This window comes from Cajanus cajan, chromosome 2 (genome assembly GCF_000230855.2).
Source record: "Cajanus cajan strain Asha chromosome 2, NIPB_CcT2T_4, whole genome shotgun sequence".
Taxonomy (NCBI): Eukaryota; Viridiplantae; Streptophyta; class Magnoliopsida; order Fabales; family Fabaceae; genus Cajanus; species Cajanus cajan.
This window is the reverse complement of record NC_138518.1, coordinates 16,586,852-16,608,894: the sequence shown is the minus strand read 5'-3', so window position 1 is coordinate 16,608,894 and position 22,043 is coordinate 16,586,852. Positions and strand designations below refer to the sequence as shown.

The following is a 22,043-nucleotide window of genomic DNA, read 5'->3' as shown; positions in this document are numbered from 1 at the left end:
ATGAATCCAGATGGTATATTTTAGATGCTTTGAAGCTACACTTACCTTTTCTAGTTATGAAAATTCTAGCTTGTTTCTCCTTTGTCGTGGCAATACACTGATGTATGTGTTGAGAAATAGTGGCACAGGCTTATAACTATAATATATTAAATATAGCAATAAGTCACGACAACAGCAATTCGTTAGTGCAACTAGGAACCTTCGATCGCATATTTAAGAGCACAACTACCTCCTGTTCACGCACCTCACATCATTTCAAATAAATTAAAAAAGGAAATAATGCATAGAGTTGACAAAACTTTCTTATGAATTAAATGCAATTAAAACATCCTCAGCAGCAAAGGAATAAACTAAAACCCTATAGCTGCTTTGCGAAAATGGAAGACTCTTACATCGAAACAAAAACAGAACTCCCAAAAACAACTGCAATGAAAATTCACCACCGCCGATCAAGAACCCAGTTTTGAAACCTATGGCTACAAGAAATCGGCAGAAACTTGAAAATAAAACAAACACCTAAGACTCTGCAATGATAAACTACTATAAAGGGAGAACAAGGTTTTTCTGTAACCATGAACATGATCACACACAAGCAATCATTTCTTCTTCTGGGCAGCCTTGGTGACCTTGGCGCCGGTTGGGTCTTTCTTCTCAACACTCTTGATGACTCCAACAGCCACGGTTTGACGCATGTCCCTCACGGCAAAACGACCAAGAGGAGGGTACTCAGAGAAAGTCTCCACCACCATGGGCTTGGTTGGAACCATCTTAACGAAACCTGCATCACCATTCTTCAAGAACTTGGGCTCCTTCTCGAGCTCCTTACCAGATCGCCTGTCGATCTTGGTCACGAGCTCAGCAAACTTGACAGCAATGTGAGAGGTGTGGCAATCGAGCACTGGTGCGTATCCGTTACCAATCTGGCCAGGATGGTTCATGATAATGACCTGGGATGTGAAGTTGGCAGCTTCCTTTGCAGGGTCATCCTTGGAGTTGGATGCAACGAAACCACGCTTGAGATCCTTGACTGCAACGTTCTTCACATTGAAGCCGACATTGTCACCTGGAAGAGCCTCTTGGAGAGCCTCGTGGTGCATCTCCACAGACTTAACTTCAGTTGTCAGCCCAGTGGGACCAAAAGTCACCACCATACCGGGCTTCAAGACACCGGTCTCAACTCTTCCGACTGGCACGGTACCAATACCACCAATCTTGTAGACGTCCTGCAATGGAAGCCTGAGGGGCTTGTCTGTGGGCCTCTTGGGCTCGTTGATTTGGTCAAGAGCCTCAAGGAGGGTTGGTCCCTTGTACCAGTCAAGGTTGGTGGACCTCTCAATCATGTTGTCACCCTCAAATCCAGAGATGGGAACAAATGGAATCTTGTCTGGGTTGTAACCAACCTTCTTCAAGTAGGAAGAGACTTCCTTAACAATTTCATCATACCTAGCCTTAGAGTACTTGGGTGTAGTGGCATCCATCTGCAACAACAATAGTACACAGTCAAAAAACCTGCAACTTCAAATAAGAAATAACAAAACTCACATCAAAACAAATTAGTCAAAGTCTCAAAGATAGCCTAAATTTTATACCTTGTTACAGCAACAGATCATTTGCTTGACACCAAGTGTGAAGGCAAGCAGAGCATGCTCACGGGTCTGTCCATCCTTGGAAATACCAGCTTCAAAACCACCAGTAGTGGAATCAATGATAAGGACAGCACAATCAGCCTGGGAGGTTCCAGTGATCATGTTCTTGATAAAGTCACGATGTCCAGGAGCATCAATGACTGTGCAGTAGTACTTGGTGGTCTCGAATTTCCACAGAGCAATATCAATGGTAATTCCTCTTTCACGCTCAGCCTTGAGCTTGTCGAGCACCCAGGCGTACTTGAATGACCTCTTGTTCATCTCAGCAGCTTCCTTCTCGAACCTCTCAATCACACGCTTGTCAATACCTCCAAGCTTGTAGATCAAGTGACCGGTGGTGGTTGACTTTCCAGAGTCGACATGTCCAATGACGACAATGTTAATGTGAACCTTTTCCTTACCCATGATGACTTAAACTGTAATTAATTAAAAGAAACACAAGTTAGAACACAATAATTAAAAGTAACAGATCAACCAAGGGAAAAAAGTTTGACTTTCGCGCAGTTATAGTTAAAAAAAGTCCAAAGCAATAAAGTCAAGAAAAATTCAATCCAACAAAAATCCTAACGTAACAAAAAAACCTAGTTCTGGAATCCAATATAAAATGTTTCCAATTTAGCATAAACACAAGGAGCATCTAGAAAGAAAGAAAAACAACTTTGCACTTATACAGTAGCAACTACAATTTCCAAAACAGTGAAACCAAGCAGAATCATATCCAAAAGATAAATCAATCTGTAACAATAAAAGCATACCCATCACAGCATACTGAATTCTAGCACAGCATTTTCTACTTAGCAAAAACATAGACAAAGATATAAAAACATAGACAGAGATATAAAAACAAATTACAACTCAATAAACATTAAAAATAACAAAAAAAGAAAACCAGCCAAGCAAAATCATATCTAACAGACGAATCAATCTTTAGCAACATACAGAATCCTATCCACAATGTTTACAATAAAGAAGAAACAAAAACAAACTCTTTTAAAAAATCAACAACACAATTCAAAGGATCCATAAAAATTTGAAATAAATAAACAACACATCAACTAAATCCAAATACTTTAAAATATTTCGTCAAAAAAACGCTAGCATACATAATAAAATATTACGCATGTATCATTTATAAAGACAAAGCAAACAAGCTAAATGATATCAAACCCTAAGAAAAAAGAGAACCATAGACGAATACATAAACAAATCAACAACACAAAAGAACAGCTTCATCATGTAAACAAACACAATAAGGGAAAAAAACCGTCATAACAGATCCATAATAAAAGAGCCAAAAGCATCATAAGCTCATAAAGAATAAACAGAGTCCCATACTCATGACACAAATCCAACAGATCTGTGAACACAAGAACAAGATTCAACGACAGAAAACACGAAAATTTGAAAACCCCTTTCAATTAATCGGCACAAAAGCAAAGCAAAGGCTCATAAACCGAACCGCATACAAAACAACCTAACATTCGAATCAGAAAAACACAAACGGAAGAAACATCATCGCAAAGAAAAACCATGCATGGATCGAATCAACGAGACAAGAGCATAGGATGCTACCTTTGCGAGGAACGAAGGTCGCTCGTTCAGAAATCCTCAGCCGCAACTAAACAGACTGAGCGATAGAGCGAGAATGCGGAGTGATAATGAAAACTAGGGTTCGAAGATTTTTATATTGAGGGAGCTATTTTTCGTTTCCGATAATGCCCTTAGCTTTTCCGGTTTCCGATTCTGCCCCGCTTCGCTTGTGTGAACGAAGCCATGCCCCACTCGCGTAGAGTTGCGCGTGTTGAGAACGCTTCTTGGTTTGTAGCGCGTTTTGTGTGGGTTGGGTTCACGCGCTTTGGGGTTGCGTTGGTGATGGCTTTGGTGGGTTCAACGTAGTCCAGCTGACAAGGACGAAAAAGGAAGAATGAGATAATGACGACATTGTTTCAGCTTAGGTTAAGATATTGGAACGACATCGTTTTGGCCAACGTTCGAACGTGCTCAGTGTTGGCATTAAAAAATTCTTCTTTTTTTTTTTTTAAGAAAAATATGTTCATTAACAATGATTCAAATGAACATAATTATAAATTAGATAGTGTTAGAATGAGAGATTAATTGTTATGAAATGTTGAGATTGAATAATTATTCTATTTTTTAATAATTTTTTATTGAAGGTCTGAGATATGATTATCTAATTTTGTTAATTTTTTATTTTTATTTTTAATTTTAATTAATGTATATTTTATCTTGAGTAATTTTTAGATATAAGTTTAATTTGAGATTAATTGTTATGATATGTTAAGATTGAATAATTATTCTGTTTTATTGATCTTTTATTGAAGGTAATGTTGAGATATGATTATCTTATTCTGTTAATTTTTTATTTTTAATTTTAATTAATGTGTATTTTATCTTGAGTAACTTTTAGATATAAGTTTAGTTTGAGATTAATTGTTATGATATCATTCCACTTTTATCGTGTGAAAAAAAATGGGTAACATTGATATATGATTAACTAGATAAGTTTGGTTTTTGAGATTAACCATTATAATATATTAGATAGGATAATTATTCTATTTTTTAATAATTAATTATTGGATGTAAGGTTAAGATAAGAATATATTATTTAATTATTTTATTTTCTTATTTTAGTTTATGTATTTTTTTTATCTCAAAGAAAATTTGAATAAGTTTGATATATGATTAATTTAATTAGACAGGTTTAGTTTCAAATATTAATTATTATTAGACGGTAAGATAAAATAATTATCCTATCTTTTAATAATTAATTGTTAGATACATTGTTGAGATGTGATTATTTTATTCAATTAATTATCTTATTTTTGTACTTTAGTTAGTATTTTTTATCTTAAGAAAAAAATGAGTTAAAAATAATAAAGTTCGATAATATATTTATTTTTATGAGTGAGGATAACTAGGTTATGAACACATGTGATGTATGCATAAATAAAGTGTGGATAATATGATTAAAACCGATAAACTCAATTGGTTAAATATGGCTGTGATTGTCGTAAATCCTACTGGTATTTTGTTGCATTTCTATGAAGAAAAAAAACTTATATAAAACGCATAATAAATATTTATTTAACATAACCTAAATTTATAGTAAAAAAATATAAATATATAAATTATATTATAATTAAAATTCATAATAAATAAATATTTTTAACATATCAATTATATTTTACATTTATGATTAAAAAAATTGTGACAAATTTATTTTTAAATATTCATAATTTTTTCAATAAATAAATATTGAACTTTGATTTAAAAATAAGAATAAAGAAATTTATATAAGAAGAAATAAGAAATTGAAAGAAAACAAAATCTCTGTATATAAATACATATTATATATTAATTTAGAATAATCATGTCTATGGACAAAAAAGATATTTTTAAGTTTGGATTAAGTGTTATGAAAATTGAATCGACCTGTCCGATTAGAAACTAATGGATAGGTGATGGAACTAGGTAGGAAAGATGAATTGATGATTCTCCTTAGCCTTGCTCCTCACAAGATCTTTGTCCCTGGTTGTAAATCCGGAAGAGAAAATGAAGACGAATTTGGATTGGATTGATCCAAACCAAAGAAGGAAGCACTCAAGCTTAGGTGAGCAAAGGATTGCTCACAGATTTCCCTAGAAAGTAAAGGAATTTCTAGAACTAAGCAATGAGCTTTGGGTGACTTTAAGAGAGATTTGGCTGAAGTGAATGTTCAGAAATCTCATAAAAGTTCAAAGTGAATACAAATGTGAAGGGAGAGACTTAAATAGGCAACTAACCTAGCCAAAGTGGCGCCAAGTTCAAATTTGAACTTTGGTGCCAAGAATTTGAATTTTGAATTCAAATTCTTTGGCCTGCCATGTGCTAAACGTGAATCATGGCTAATTAAACTTCATCTGGCGTGAATTTAAGATGCATTTGAGTGTACACATGTGCAGCTACCCTTGGCTAAAACATGTGACTCAAATTGAACTTAAATGTATGCTAAATGAAACCTAATTTAAGCTAGTTTTACCTTATTAAGTATTCCTCCAATATTCCTACTTTAATGGCCTAAATACAATGACTAAACATATACAAATAAAAGGAAATAATAAAAGAAACAAAATGAGCCCAATATTGGGTATTAAAAGCCCAAAGGCCCATAAAGCCCAAAAATAAGCCTAATAAGCCTTTGGCCCAAAAAATGTTAATCTATGTGGTTCAAAATATAAGACTAAAATATATAAAATCTATACTAATATAATATATACAAAATAGAAGAAAATGAGTATCTCAGGGCATGGCCCATGTGAGTAGCAACTTGGGCCTCCCAAGCCCACCAGGCCCATTGGGCTCTAACTTGCCCAAATCTTCATGTCTAGCTCATTCCTCTTGGATCCTTCAATGTGTCACTTCTTGCCCTCATAGGCATGATTCCATTAATAGGCCAAAATAACTACTATATTAGATTGGATATGTAGTTGAACCAATCAAATATGGTCGAACATATTTTACAAATAACACATTCAAAAATATTGTTACATGGAGGACCTTGAACCCGATCCCCTCAATTTTAAGTTAATGAACACTTATATGCTAAATAACATGCTTTTAATTACAAATATATTATACATATACAATATATTACATATACTAAAACATTAAAACCATACACATTGTTATTAAAGAGGATCCAAACTTAATTCCTTTTAGATAACATAGAACTCATTTACCACTAGGTCAATGAGTCATTATATGTTACGTGTTACGAATATATTATACATATATAATTTGATTTCTATTTTTTATATTAAATTATGTTAACTATATTATTTAAAAAAAATAATACAAACTAGTTTTAATTATTTAATGAGGGACCTTTCAGTTTTGGTCACTAAACTATTAAATTACTATCTAAATTGATTCGATGACCGATTCAATTTTATATCATTGCTTGAATAAAAAAAGTATTTTTATAATTCTTTATTTAATGACAACCATTTTAATTATTTTTCTTTGATAAAAACATTTTTCAAGAAATTTTCATGACTTTTTGTCTTTAATAATCAATTATTTTCATCTACTAATGAGAAATGGATGTCATTCTTATTTTTGAAATTGAAGTTAATATTATTTTAAGGAAAATTCATCAATAATAATTTTTTTAATCTCTAAATTAGTATACTTCTCTTAAACAATAGTGATATTAGGCACTATTTATTTCAACAAGGTTTTTAGTTGATTTTATTTAATGATAATGTTTTTTTAAATTTTCTTTAAATTTTTACTCTTTTAATTTATTATTCACATTTTTCATTTCTAAATTAAATTTTAATAATTTTAAAAGAAATTGATAGTAGTTAAAAATGATTTTGAATCATAACATAAAATAGTATTTTAGTCTATGTATTGCATAGAATAAATATTTATCATATATAACTAAAATGTATAATAATAAATTACATATACAAATAAATATTATATATATAATTTATATGAATAAATATTCTAAATATATAAATTATATTTTATATTTATATCAAATGATTTATACTAGTACAAGATTATATTTAATTATTGATAACCTATTTTAAAATATTAAATTTTAATCATAAATAAATATGATAAATAAAAATGAAATTAGATAAAAAGTTAAAAAAAAAAGTATAAAAACTTTATTGTTGAAGAAAAGTGTCAAAAAATGCTCTTGTTTCATAAAAATCAATAAAAAAATGTTCTCACATAAGAAAGTATTTTATATTTAATATATTGAGGTGAATAAGTAGTTATAAGAATTCTTAAAAATTTTCTCATAAAAGAAAAGCACCAAAAAATATACCCCTTACTATAAAGCCTAAATTATTTTAATTAATAACTAACCTCCAACGAGTCAGTTAAAGCCAAATGCTTAATAATTTATATTATGACGTAAGATTTTTTCTCATTATTGATAGTTTATCTAAAAATATTAAAATTTTATTTATAAATAATATGATAAATAAAATTAGAATAAATAAATAGTTAAAAAATCTCTAAAAACTTATACATTAAAAAAAGTGCTTAAAATTGTTCTCACTAAAGAGATGTCCTTAAAAATGTTAAAACATTATTTCAGAAAGGTTTGAGATTAAGTATTCTTATTCTCATTCTTAGAAATACAAGGGAGAAGTCTACTTATTTCAAGAGTAACTATTAGTATAATTATTTCATTTAATTCAAATTCATATCCCTCAACCAACAAATTGTTGATCTGAGTGACATTGGACTCGATTCCTTTAAGTAATGTCTCATATTCGAGTCTTTGTGTATGAAAAAATATATTAGGAGGGGAGTCCCCACCAAAGGTAACTAGCCAGTTTTCTCAACGAAGATTAGCCATTGGTGAAGTCGATAAATATTTTGTACCAATAAGATGGTATAAAATTTACCTAAAGCTTAATAGCCTTTTTTTATAATCCTACTCATGGCTAGCCTTACTTTTGCCTCACTTGTGAAACTTACCATTGCTAGCACCCTACCCATTAAACTTGGTGCCAACACTCCTGTGAATAATCAATTTTATCCGGACTCACAAAAATAATGAAATGCACATCTACTATGAAGGGAAGGAGCTCCCGAAGCATGCAAACAACACGATAGGACTTTAAAAGCCCAAAAGCCCAAATAAGCTAATTTTAGAAGACTGGAACGGGCTGTTCCAAAATCGGAACGGGCCGTTCCAAGTTCCTAAAAGGACCAATAACCCTAATTTGGAACGGGTCGTTCCAAACTCTTCAAAAGAGGGCTAAAACTTTAACTGAAACGGGCCGTTCCAATTTCAGAACGGGCCGTTCCAGTTACAAAATTTACACGTAACGGCCATATCCAGAACGGGCCGTTCCGATTTTGGAACGGGCCGTTCTGGACCCTTTTTGAAGTCTATAAATAGACTGCTTGGGTTCATTTTCTAGGCCCCGGAAAATTTCGTCTGAGACTCCTTAGAGCCCGAAATTTCTCTTCTTTCTCTTCTGTATTTCTTGAGATTTTGTGAGGAATATTGTAGTATGTTAGGTCGCCAAAAAGTGCCTAATAGATCGTTATATTCGAAGATTCAACAAGTTCAAGCATCTCATTTGGTATCATTTCTTTTCTTTTTATTTATTTATTTATTCTTTTATTTATTTATTTATTTATTTTTATTTATTTATTTATTTATTTTATTATTTAATAATTGCTTGTATATAGTGAATATGATTTGTTGTCTTTAAAATAATTGTTTAAAAAATATTTATTATACAACAAATAATAATGTTAATTGAATAATATTTTTATCTCTAGCATTATTTGGTTCTAGGGGTTTAATGACTAGTCATTTGCTAGCTTAAATTCTCCTGTACAAAATTTATTTTTTAAAAAAAGAAGGATATGTTGCAACCAATAATGTTAATTAAGTAACACTTCTATTTTTAACGTTATTGGAGGGACTTATTGATTAACCATTTGCTAACTTGAATTCCTATGCAAAATCTATTTCTTTAGATAAAAATATTCATGTATACTTATTTTTATGGTTAATGATATTAATTGAGTAGCACTTCTACCCTTTAATATCATGTAAATCATAAAAGTTAATAGAATAATTATTCATTGTCCTAAGCTTTAAGCATAATTTAGCATCAACAAATAAAAATCAATAACATTGATTGAATAACAATTCTATCTATCATGTTATTCGAAGGGTTTATTGATTAGCCATTCCCAAATCCCTATAATTTCCTAATAAAAATACAAAAAAAGGTTTTCTGAGGAGTAAATTAAATATTTATAACTTTATATAATTTTGTGCAATTAATTAAATGTACTGTTTTTACAGGCGTTGTAGGGTGCTAATACCTTCCCTATACGTAATCGACTCCAGAACCCAATTTTAATTTTAAAGATTACCTTTTAAAGGGTTTTCCAATATTTTTCCCTTAAAATAAAATATTGGTGGCGGCTCCATTGAAATAAATGTTAGCGTCATCCTGTCGTGATCCCGGTTACGACAGATGGCGACTTCACTAGGGATGTTTGAGAGTCAGGCCTTATTAAATTAATTGCGCAAAATTATGACTTTATAAATATTAATTTTTTTTTCCTTTCCTTTTATTTTATTTTTTGTTTTATTTATTTGTTTTGTTATTTTTGTTTGCTACGCATGTTCTGTTTGGATTTAAGCTTAAATTAGAGTTTTGTTTATTTTATTTGCATGTTTGTTTGTTTCCTCACACACTCATTAACACTTGTACCTCACACACTTTGGGGCTCTATACCCAAGCCTGTGCAAACCTAAGAAGAGAAGGTGGCTTGATGATTGTTATTGAGGGGCTTGATGCTCACTTGACTGTTGTTGAGTCACTGCTCAGGTTGTTACTAGTAGCATGGGTTAATCATATTGAGAGGGTATGTTCCTTACTTGTGATTGATTCATGCGCTAGGTCCTTATTTATATGATAAGGGCAATCTGGGAATCAATAAATCTTGAGGAGTTTTTAGATCCACCCACAAAACCATGCACTAATAGGTGGACTTAACCCAAAGTAGGGTGTTAACCTTAGAAATTTCCTACCCTAGGTTTACCGTAATAGGTCACAGTGTACTACTCTCTATCCTTCTCCTTATATATATTCATACTAACAAAAAAAAATATGTTAATACATTCATGCATCATACATTTATATCCAATATCATTTTTTTTAGATTGCTTTTCTTGCCTAAAATAATTTTCTTCTTTTAATAAATAAAGGATAAATGATAAAAAGTCATTCATACATGCATATTAGGGGCATAGTAAGTCACATTTTAATTAAGTCTTTGTCTCATTATTTTTTCTTCTTTTCATTTAATTAAGTTTTCATCTTTTTTTTTTAAAACCTTAAAATAATTGATAGTATTCAATATGGAGGAGATTCAAAATCATACTAGCAATGCATCAGGGTTAAGCAAGAGTATCAAGATAAATGTGCTAAAAAATGATCTCCAAAGGGTAGGTAAGATCTAATAGCACATTTGACTTATAACTTGTTTTAGACATCATTTATTGAGGAGAGAATTCTCCCTTGAGTGATTGTTAATCACATTTTGATCCTGAGATATTGATCCTTGTTTGAAAATATGGTACGTACTGCTACATTGCTAGTAAGATGACCTTATCTATTGAGGAGTGAATGCTCCCTTGAAATAAGTGTCAACCATTATATGACCTAAGGAGTTTTTGCCTCTAGCGTTAAGATGTGGGGAATTGCTCTTTAATTTGAATACAAAATCAATCTTTTCCAAAATTTATTTTTTCTTCTTCCTTTTCTTTGATACTCATAAATTCACTGTGTATTTAGAAAGTAATAAATAAAAAAAACAACAAAGTGTTTCCTTGGCATCGTTATAGGACACGCTCCTAGGCTAAGATCATGGATGAGATAGAGGAACGTAACGAAGAATTGAGGAATGATATCAATCAACTAAAAGAACAAATGAGCCAAATTCTAAAGATGTTACAGTCTATACAAGTGGTAAATGTAGAAGGGACCCCTCAATTAATCAGAGGAGAATCGTCAACTTCTCCTGCGTATTTACCTATTTTTACCTCAATCTCATCACAACCACAAGCTCTACATCTTAATGGACCCGGACAACAAGTCGATCCTCCAGAGGTCCAATAGCCACCATATGGCCTTCTGCCCAACTACACACCTCCAACAACCATGGACCCTCCAGATAAACATCAACTATTGGTGAATCAGCCGCCTACGTGAATGCAACCTACCCAATATGAGGGTTCACCCATGAATTTTACCTCTTATAAACATCAAGTTCCGTACCAACCTCCTTATTTCTATACCCCTCACATGGCCTACCCAAATATCACTGCCATCTCACCATATCCTCACCAACCTGTCCATCAAGCTCTACAAGCTTCACCTACAACACCTATTGCACGACCACGTCAATCTACCCAGCCATGGAACCAAAATTCTAGCCATATGAGGTCACAAAATACCCAAGATCGAAAACCAATTGAGTTTGACCCTATCCCTATGTCCTATATTGAGTTGTTCCCTCTCCTACTACAAAATTCACTAGTAGTACCTTGCCTGATGAAGCCCATAGAACCACCATATCCTAGAGGATATGATGTTAATGCCAAATGTGATTATCATACGGGAGCTATTGGTCACTCCCTTGAAAATTGCAGAGCACTAAAAATTAAGGTAAAAAGTTTGACTAAGGCTGGGTGGTTAAACTTTAAAGAGGATAATCCTAATATTGGGAACAACCCTCTACTAGGTCATGGAGGGTCGACAGTTAATTCTGTTGAGGGGAATAGATGGGGTCCCTATCAGTGATCTGCGAGAAATCTTTTGAAGTGCGGGGTTTGAGTTTCCAAACTCAATGGCTGTTGTTGAGCAAGACTCTCGTGAGGACAAACATGCTAGTCTGGTTCACGCTTGTCCACTGAATATGGAACTTAACAATTGGGAGATTGTCAAGCTGCTTGTGGTTTTTAATTCAAATTTTAAGTAATTTTCTTGTAATGTCATTCTTATTGCTCTGCCCAAGGCTTTAAGATTTATTTCTTTGAATAAGGGCTCATGTATTTCCTTTTAAATATTAAATAAAATGCATTTATTCTTCTTTCATCTCTTACCCTTTCCTTTCTCCTTAATCTCAAAAATGCATTCATTCTTCTTTCATCTCTTACCCTTTCCTTTCTCCTTAATCTCAAAAATGCATTCACTCATCTTTCACCTCTTACCTCTTCCTTTCTCCTTAATCTTTTTATCAATCTTATCCTAACTTTAAAGAATGCAAAAAAAATGCGCTTGAAAGTGATAATGCTAGTGTCGCATCAAATAATTTTGATTGTGCAGTTAATCAAACTTGTGAGGAAATGGAAAATGATTGCTTTAAATACTAGATGTATGTTGATAACATCAATGCTTTGACAACTTTTCTTAATGTTTTGTCACCACCTTGGCCATTTTCAATGTGAGAAATGGATGTTATTGGCCCTATTGAGCCGAAAGCGTCAAATGGACATCGCTTCATTTTGATTGCTATTGACTATTTCACCAAATCGGGTTGGTTGAAGCCGCTTCATATGCCCTGCCCAAGTGACTCGAAATTTGGTTGCAAAGTTCATCAAAAGGGAATTTATTTATCGTTACGGTATGCCAAGCAGAATCATTACTGATAATAGAGCCAACTTGAACAACAAGATGATGACAAAATTATGTGTTGACTTCAAAATTCAGCACCATAACTCTTCTGCATACCGCCCAAGATGAACGGGGCAGTTGAAGCAGCAAACAAGAATATCAAGAAGATCATTCAGAAAATGGTGGTGACATACAAAGATTGGGATGAGATGCTTCCATTTGCTTTACATGAGCAGCAAACAAGAATATCAAGAGGATCATTAACTAGGGCAACCCCATTTTCCGTAGTTTATGGAATGGGAGCAGTCCTTCCAATCAAGGTTGAAATTCCATCTTTAAGAGTATTGACGGAAGCCAAATTAGAAGAAGCAAAATGGGTCCAAACCCGTTTAGATCAACTAAATCTCATTGAAGAGAAAGGTTGAATGCAATTTTTCATGGCCAATTATACAAAAAAAAAGCTCACGAGATTGAAAACCTAAAAGGGCAATCTAGGCAAAAGTTAGAGCGACTTGCTTGGTTGAAAACTCGAGAGAGCAATCTAGGCAAAAAAAAAGGTTATATAAAAAAATGCTCGCTAGATTGAAAACCCGAAAGGGCAATCTAAGCAAAAGTTAGAGCAATCCGCTAGATTGAAAACTCAAAAGAGAAATCTAGGCAAAAATTAGGTAAAAAAAAAAGACACAAAAAAAGAGAGCTGGTTAGATTGAAAACCTAAAAAGGCGATCTAAGCAAATTCAAAAGCAAATTCAGAGCGACATGCTAGGTTGAAAACCCGAAAAATCAATCTAGCAGATAAGTATCATGCCAATTTTTGAGGTATCAATTGGGGCAACCCACGACAGAGCTGAAAACTAGGGCAAAATGCATTGAATTATCCTCTAAAGTTTATTGGCGAGCAATCAAGATTATTGAACTACAGTACTAGCAAGTGTCACTCACACAACAGTTACCTCCTATTGCTACCATTGTACATATTTGTCATTCTTGTCATACAATGACTTCTTTTGTAAACACATTCTTACTCTCTTAAATAAGAATATCCTATCTCTATGTTGCCAATTCTTTTTGCATTTTATGATAATATACTGAAAGGAAATGCATGGTACATCTAAAAAAGGAAAATTCAAGGCATTACAAATTATTCTTATGAGTTTTAAAAGCCACAGTATGCTTGATAATTTCTTGATAAATGTTAGAAAGCGCAACCAACAGGATAACGTTGTTTCAACTCATAAGTGCTTACAACAGCTTAAGGGTAACCCAAGAGAATAGTCAACTATCATTCAAGACAAAAGTATCCAAAGGCCTCACTCATCCATGATCCTTGGTTGTGTGTCACGATGAGAAATTTCTAAAAAATAAAGCAAAAGCAAAAACAAAAAGGGAAATAAACAAAAGTTTAAGTCTTGAAAGTTGTGACTCATAAACATTTTGCATCATATCACCATTGCATCACATTTCATTTGCATCTCTTGCTTCTTAGAACTTATGACGTAGAGTTTTTAGGCTAAGCACTTACTTCACATTTGACTTTCTATTTAGGCCCAGTATTTACCTGGCACAAGTTGCATTTTTCTTTTGTATAAGCCCAGTACTTACCTGGCACAAGTTACATTTTCTTTTGTATAAGCCCAATATCTACCTGGCACAAGTTACATTTTCTTTTAAAGCCCAGTATCTGTCTGGTACTAGTTATATCTTTCTTTTTAAGCCCAGTATTTGTCTGGAACCAGTTATATTTTTCTTTTAAAGCCCAGTATCTACTTGGCACAAGTTACATTTTTTTTTGTATAAGTCCAGTACTTACCTGGCACAAGTTACAATTTCTTTTGTATAAGCCCAACATCTACCTGACACAAGTTACATTTTCTTATAAAGCCCAATATCTGCCTGGCACCAGTTACATTTTTCTTTTTAAAGCCTAGTATCTACCTGACACCAGTTACATTTTTCTTTTGTAAAAGTCTAGTACTTACCTGGCACAAGTTACAATGTCTTTTGTATAAGCTCAGTATTTACCTGGCGTGACCCATCGACTAATCCAGCACAAACATTTGGTCGATCCAATATCAACATTCAATCAATCCAGCACCAGCATTTGATTGAATTGGCACCAATATTCAGTCGATACAGCACAAGCATTCGACCACTCCATCACAACCATTTAGCATTAATATTCGGTTGATCAAGCACAAGCATTCAACCATTTCAGCATAAACATTCGGTCGATCCAGTACAAACATTCGACCACTCCATCAAACATTGACATTCAATTGATCAAGCACAAGCATTCAACCACTTCAGCATTGGCATTCGATTGATCAAGCACAAGCATTCAACCACTTCAGCATAAGCATTCGATCAATCCAGCACAAGCATTTGACCACTCTATCAAACATTGACATTCGGTTGATCAAGCACAAGCATTCAACCACTTTAGCATTGGCATTCGGTTGATCAAGCACAAGCATTCAACCCCTCTAGCACAAGCATTCGGTTGATCCAACACTAGCACTTGATGATCCCAACACAATATTCTAGCATTGGACTGTTCAAGCAAAAGCATTGAATCTTTCAAGAACTTACTCCATCAACAATAGAAGCTATGTCTTGGGTAGCTGGATAAAATTAATTCACATCTTTATTTATTTCTTATTGGAACTGATCTAAATTACCTTATTTAGATTATTTAAAAAGAAATAAATAAAGAGGGGCAACTGTGAATAATCAATTTTATCCGGACTCCCAAAAATAATGAAATGCACATCTACTATGAAGGGAAGGAGCTCCCGAAGCATGCAAACAACAAGATAGGACTTTAAAAGCCCAAAAGCCCAAAAGCCCAAATAAGCTAATTTTAGAAGACTGGAACGGGCTGTTCCAAAATCGGAACGGGTCGTTCCCACTTTGGAACGGGCCGTTCCAAGTTCCTAAAAGGACCAATAACCCTAATTTGGAACGGGCCGTTCCAAACTCTTCAAAAGAGGGCTAAAACTTTAACTGGACCAGGTCGTTCCAATTTCAGAACGGGTCGTTCCAGTTACAAAATTTACACGTAAAGGCCATATCCAGAACGGGCCGTTCCGATTTTGGAACGGGCCGTTCTGGACCCTTTTTGAAGTCTATAAATAGACTGCTTGGGTTCATTTTCTAGGCCCCAGAAAATTTCGTCTGAGACTCCTTAGAGCCCAAAATTTCTCTTCTCTCTCTTCTGTATTTCTTGAGATTTTGTGAGGAATATTGTAGTGTGTTAGGTCGCTAAAAAGCGCCTAATAGATCGTTATATTCGAAGATTTAACAAGTTCAAGCATCTCATTTGGTATCATTTCTTTTCTTTTTATTTATTTAATTATTTATTTTATTATTTAATAATTGCTTGTATATAGTGAATATGATTTGTTGTCTTTAAAATAATTGTTTAAAAAATATTTATTATACAAAAAATAATAATGTTAATTGAATAATATTTTTATCTCTAGCATTATTTGGTTCTAGGAATTTAATGACTAGTTATTTGCTAGCTTAAATTCTCCTGTACAAAATTTCTTTTTAAAAAAAATAAGGATATGTTGCAATCAATAACGTTAATTAAGTAGCACTTCTATTTTTAACGTTATTGGAGGGACTTATTGATTAGCCATTTTCTAACTTGAATTCCTATGCAAAATCTATTTCTTTAGATAAAAATATTCATGTATACTTATTTTTATGGTTAATGATATTAATTGAGTAGCACTTCTACCCTTTAATATCATGTAAATCATAAAAGTTAATAGAATAATTATTCATTGTCCTAAGCTTTAAGCATAATTTAGCATCAACAAATAAAAATCAATAACATTGATTGAATAGCAATTCTATCTATCATGTTATTCGAAAGGTTTATTGATTAGTCATTTGCTAACCCAAATCCCTATAATTTTCTAATAAAAATACAAAAAAAGGTTTTCTGAGGAGTAAATTAAATATTTATAACTTTATATAATTTTGCGCAATTAATTAAAGGTACTATTTTTACAGGCGTTGTAGGGTGCTAATACCTTCCCTATACGTAATCGACTCTCGAACCCAATTTTAATTTTAAAGATTACCTTTTAAAGGGTTTTCCAATATTTTTCCCTTAAAATAAAATATTGGTGGCGGCTCCATTGAAATAAATGTTGGCGTCATCCCGTCGTGATCCCGGTTACGACAACTCCCTATACCTAGTACATATAAATTACTCATCTCCTGCACGTGAATGTGCTCCATGGGTATGTCATTGGTGACACCCCGTACCTACCTCTAACCATTGGTGATGGAGATTTGGCTACTATTAATATTATCTATACTTTTTGGAAGCGACACTATGTGTTCTTTTTCCTTCTTGGATCTTGTGACCTTAATGTGCATATTGTAATGACCTCTACCACCTCCTCTACTATTACTTAAATGTAGTTAAACAAACACTAAGTGAACAAATCTTGCACTTGTATTATATACTTGGAGGAATGCCTCTACAACATTACTACTGGTGCTTCCAACACCAATGATTATTTATGTTTTATCCCAGTCATAGAAGTCGCTCTTATTGGTCATCTCATTGATGACATTAATCTTGTTATTGCAATCCTAACAGTCTCGGGTCTTCCTTTCGTGAATTCACGACCTCTATTTGTAAGCATGATACTCCTATACTATTTGACGAACTCTTTGACAAACTAGTAAACTTTGATAAACTATACAGTTTGCTCTGAAAGCTCCAATCATGACAAGAAATCTCAAACATCTCATGCCACCTCCTCAAATTGCCACACTTCCTCCTTATTTGGTGACAACAACCACAACTCTAATCGTCCAATTCTCATATGCCATTATTGTGATTGTGTAACACCCACTAATACAAAAATGAGTTTTAAAATCGGGGTTTTAAAATCGGTTATAAGATAATCGATTTTAAAAGTGACACGGTGGCAATTTTATAAATAATAGTATCTTTTAAAATCGGTTATATTATAATCGATTTTAAAAGTCTCTGACGCTACTTTTAAAATCGGCTCTTGAAAAACTGATATGGACTCTTAAAGACCGATTTTAAAAGTCCTATCCCCCTTTCGCAAAACACGCGTTTATGTCTGCTATGCTCTTTATTTTTCGCCCTTCGTTTTCAATTTCGTTTTTGTTTTCGTGGAATCTAGGAGCCCTAGCCGACGGGGACTTGGAAGGCTCGGAGCTCGGCTCAGGCGAGTGCTTTGAACAGATTCGGCGGCGGCGACGAGGACGATGAGGACGACGGCGGAGGATTCTCAACGTTCCTCGTGAAGCCCGTCGAGAGAGAGTCGGTGAGTTGGCAGGAACAAACGTTTTAACGAGAGATCTGGCGAGAGAATAGAACCTGCTTGTTGAAGAGGTACCAGAGGCCGAACAAGGCGCCAAGTTCGAGAGTCTTGAAGATCGTGTTCTCGCCGGGAACACTATCGGGAACGACGTTTTCGGCGGCGCGTGGAGGTGAAGGGGAAGAGAGAGGGCGGAACTTGAAGGAAGAGGAGGGAGAGAGAGTCCAAGATCGGCGAACGAAGGAAGAGGAAGAGACGCCGTCGGCGTTGCCATGTTTGGCAGAGACGCGAAGAGAGAGCGAGGGTCTCAGTCTGAAGGCGTTTGGGGAAGGGTTTGGGAGAGGGAGCGAGGGAGAGAGAGTGAAAGCCGCGCTCTACATTTTCGAGATCTGAGGGAAACAAACGGAACTGAAGCGCGCAGTTTCTTTTCTCTTCTCTTCTCGTGTTTGGTTAGGTTTTATGGAGAGGGAGAGTCCCTCGGAGATTCCGCCACCACCTAAGTTTTGTTTGGTCACTTGGTGGAAATGGAACGAATGAATGAATGGGAGTAGGTAGTAGTACAATTATAAAGGTTCTATTCTTCAATATCCACTTTTAAAATTGTTTTCGTGTTTTACTTTTCTGATTGGTCGTGCATTGCGAATTGTTGTAATTGTGGTGTTTATGTAGTTTTTGTGGATTTTGGATGACAGGGAAGGGGTCCTATGGAGCTGTTTACAAAGCAAGGGATTTGAGAACCTCGGAGATGGTTGCTATTAAAGTAATACCGTTATCTGAAGGGGTGAGTTCATGACTTCACGTTGCTTTTGTATTCGGACACTTGTGTTGTGGTATTTTGATTAATTAGATGGAGTTTGAACTGTTGTGAATGAACTTGGTGCTTATTGTGTTTATTAGGAGGAGGGGTATGAGGAAATCCGTGGTGAGATTGAAATGTTACAACAATGTAATCATCCAAATGTTGTCGGTTATCTTGGAAGCTATCAAGGAGAAGAGTATCTTTGGGTAAGAAGGCAACCTCCACTCGTTGCTCATGTGGCACTGTTTTTGTGAAACACGTTCTAGATTTAGAGTTTTCTTATGACTTGTGACTTGTGAGCAATGGTGATGTGTTTTTTTTTTTAGTTTGGGCTTCCTTATTGCTATGGTGACAGGGTAATTATTTGTTTAGAGGGAAATATGAACAGAGACTGGCATGCTTTTTCTTGTTTGGCCTTTGTTTTTTCTTGCTTTTTTTTCATGAGGGCCTCTTTTTAAAATCCTAATCACAAACTCTTGCAACTTATTTAGTCAGATGAATCCATGACTTACAATTTGGGTTTGTCTGCTCTTGCAACCTCGTCAGCATCAACCTCCTCCTCTTCGATTTCTCTTGCTTCCTCTGGCGCTAAGATTAAGGTAAAACCATAGATTGTAAAGTTATTTTTCATCATTATATTAGTTTCTTAGCTTATAGTGCAAAACTTATGTCATAGAGAGAGAACATGTGGGAATAATAGATCCTCTCTATTGTTGGAATAAAAACTTGAATCGTAATCTAACTGTTTATTCTTTTCAACTTCAACTTTAAAACATAAATATATTGAAGGGTTAGGATCTCGTGAAACAGCAATGTCATGAGTAAAATATAAAAACTTTAACATCAAATTTATCAATATAAAACTATATATAAATATAAAAACTTTAATCATGAGTAAAATATAAAAACTAAAATCATTTTTTTTTCGTTTTAGGTTGAATTTAGTAAGATAATTTTTTAAGTTAATCAAATAAGTTAAAATATAATTTAAATATATTGTGAAACATACTCTTTTAACATATTATTAATTTTATATACATACAAAACTTTATCGAACATGAGTTATAAAATAAAATATAGAACACATTATTTAATTAAAAAGGTAATAATCAACTATCGTATTGAATATAAACACACCTTGTGCTTGATTATATCAGAATAATTAGCACACTTGTCAACACTTAATTAACATTCAATTTATTCTTTATTAACTGGTTTGAATTGACACAAATTTTGTTAACACACACATGCACAACCCTTAGACAAGTTCAGATTAATTGTTCAACTTTCTGTCTTGAGACTCCCCTAGAATATGCCAGTAGGTAAAGGGTTAATTAAGTGGGCCAATTGGAGTGCACCTCACTTTGGAAGTTATCACATTAATCATTATAAATATAGTAATATGTTTGCATGTGGCTCTATTAAAGTTGAAAATAGTACAAGAATGCCAAATGCATCATTTATATATTGTGTCCCTATATCTCCATTTAAATCATTATATATATAATCAAGTCAAATACCAGTAAGTCCGTGCCAAAGTTCAATAACTTTCCCTCAAACAATTCAAATTTTCTTCATTTGTACATCTCTATTTATTTATTTGGATTTTCAATATCTTTAATTATTGCATTACTTCTAGGTAGTATTTTTCTAATCTCTGTCAACATATCAACTGTGCGAAATAAAATTGTGTTGTTTTATGGTATTAGGTAACAAGGTTAGTGAAACAAGGTACTGGGATGGATAGGCAATGGTCTCTATGCCTCTCTCATCATCTTCTTCCTTATCGTCACCATCTTCTATGACCAATCATTCCGTTCCGACGGCCAGACAACCAACATGTGCCTTCTGCAGTAGTGCTTCGATCACCATTGCCGCTAGAAGACATAAACATCATTAGGGAACAATGGGCCACATTTTTTTATTGACCATTACTTTAATTAGTTTGGGCTTATGTTTTATAGTATTGCTTTAACTAGTTAGAACTTACATTTCATTGAGCAATGTAGTCCATTTATGTATTAGATGTATTTAAAACTATTCAATTATATATATATGATTAACATTTATCATCTTGTCATTTGTATGTGATTTGTGCTTCATTGAGAAAATATTTTGAACTGTCTGGTTTTTCTGCATGTTTTTTGTTCTGAGGTGCTCCCAAAACAAGTCAAACATACAAAAAAAATCACTACTTTTAAGATCGGTTATGGCATAACCGATTTTAAAAGTAGACTTTTAAAATCGGTTGTTACATAACCGATTTTAAAAGTCTTGACTTTTAAGATCGGTTGCAAAATAACCGATTTTAAAAGTCTTGACTTTTAAGATCGGTTATATAACAACCGATTTTAAAAGTAGACTTTTAAGATCGGTTGCAAAACAACCGATTTTAAAAGTCTTGACTTTTAAGATTGGTTATATAACAACCGATTTTAAAAGTAGACTTTTAAGATCGGTTGATAACCGATCTTAAAAGTCTATCTTTTCAAAATCGGCTCTTTTAAGATCGGTTCCATAACCAATTTTAAAAGTCCAAAATAACCGATTTTAAAAGTCTTTTTTCCACTAGTGACCCCATTTTGCCTAATTTGTATTAATGATAAGCTAATAATTATTTTAATATTTTAAATGTGTTTATTAAAGGATTTTGATATTATTTAATTTATTATATGAGTTCTATTTTAATAAAACATGGTTTTGGTTAATATTTTTTTATTATTTGATATAGGGCGTATTTTATGAAGATGTATTTTATTAAAGGTATAAGCTTGTGATGCTTTTATTAAAAAGGAGGAGTGTATTTTGATTTTATTTTAATTATTTTATAAAAGGGGAAGGAAGGTTGTTTTTATAACGGCATGGAAATATCAGGCTATTTGGTAGATATGCTTTATATGTGTGTGTGTGTGTGTGTGTGTGTAGATTTGAAATGTACCTATCTTTGTGCATGTTGTATATTTATGTGGTTTTGATTAGTTGTTTGGACATAGAAGTGATTTTGTAGTATAAGATGAGATATCGTTGTTTTGATATGTTTATATAGGCACGTGTGTGCATGAGTGTTGGGATTGATGCATTGAACACCATTATATTAAAC

General features: G+C 33.4%; 2 protein-coding genes across 6 annotated transcripts; one reads left to right on the top strand and one right to left on the bottom strand.

Annotated features, from left to right (window-relative positions):
* Nucleotides 1-289: 289 nt before the first annotated feature.
* On the bottom strand, nt 290-3,347 carry LOC109816538 (elongation factor 1-alpha). Its single transcript, XM_020381585.3, has 3 exons — nt 3,219-3,347; nt 1,590-2,062; nt 290-1,478 (listed from the first exon to the last, which is right to left on the bottom strand). Exons 2-3 carry the CDS (start codon nt 2,049-2,051, stop codon nt 597-599), a joined length of 1,344 nt encoding a protein of 447 aa, XP_020237174.1. The 5' UTR covers nt 2,052-2,062; nt 3,219-3,347; the 3' UTR covers nt 290-596.
* A 15,187-nt stretch (nt 3,348-18,534) lies between these two features.
* On the top strand, nt 18,535-21,015 carry LOC145954193 (serine/threonine-protein kinase 1). 5 transcript variants are annotated; one of them, XR_014431355.1, is made up of 3 exons: nt 18,535-18,695; nt 18,837-18,925; nt 20,653-21,015. XR_014431355.1 is itself a non-coding variant. In XM_083067979.1 (3 exons), the coding sequence occupies exons 1-3, from the start codon at nt 18,686-18,688 to the stop codon at nt 19,195-19,197; spliced, it is 255 nt and encodes an 84-aa protein (XP_082924105.1). In that variant the 5' UTR covers nt 18,535-18,685; the 3' UTR covers nt 19,198-19,236. The 5 variants fall into 5 exon arrangements, 1 of the variants encoding a protein (XP_082924105.1); XR_014431356.1 differs by having other exon boundaries at nt 18,535-18,698; XR_014431353.1 differs by having other exon boundaries at nt 18,535-18,715.
* The last annotated feature ends 1,028 nt before the right edge of the window (nt 21,016-22,043 follow it).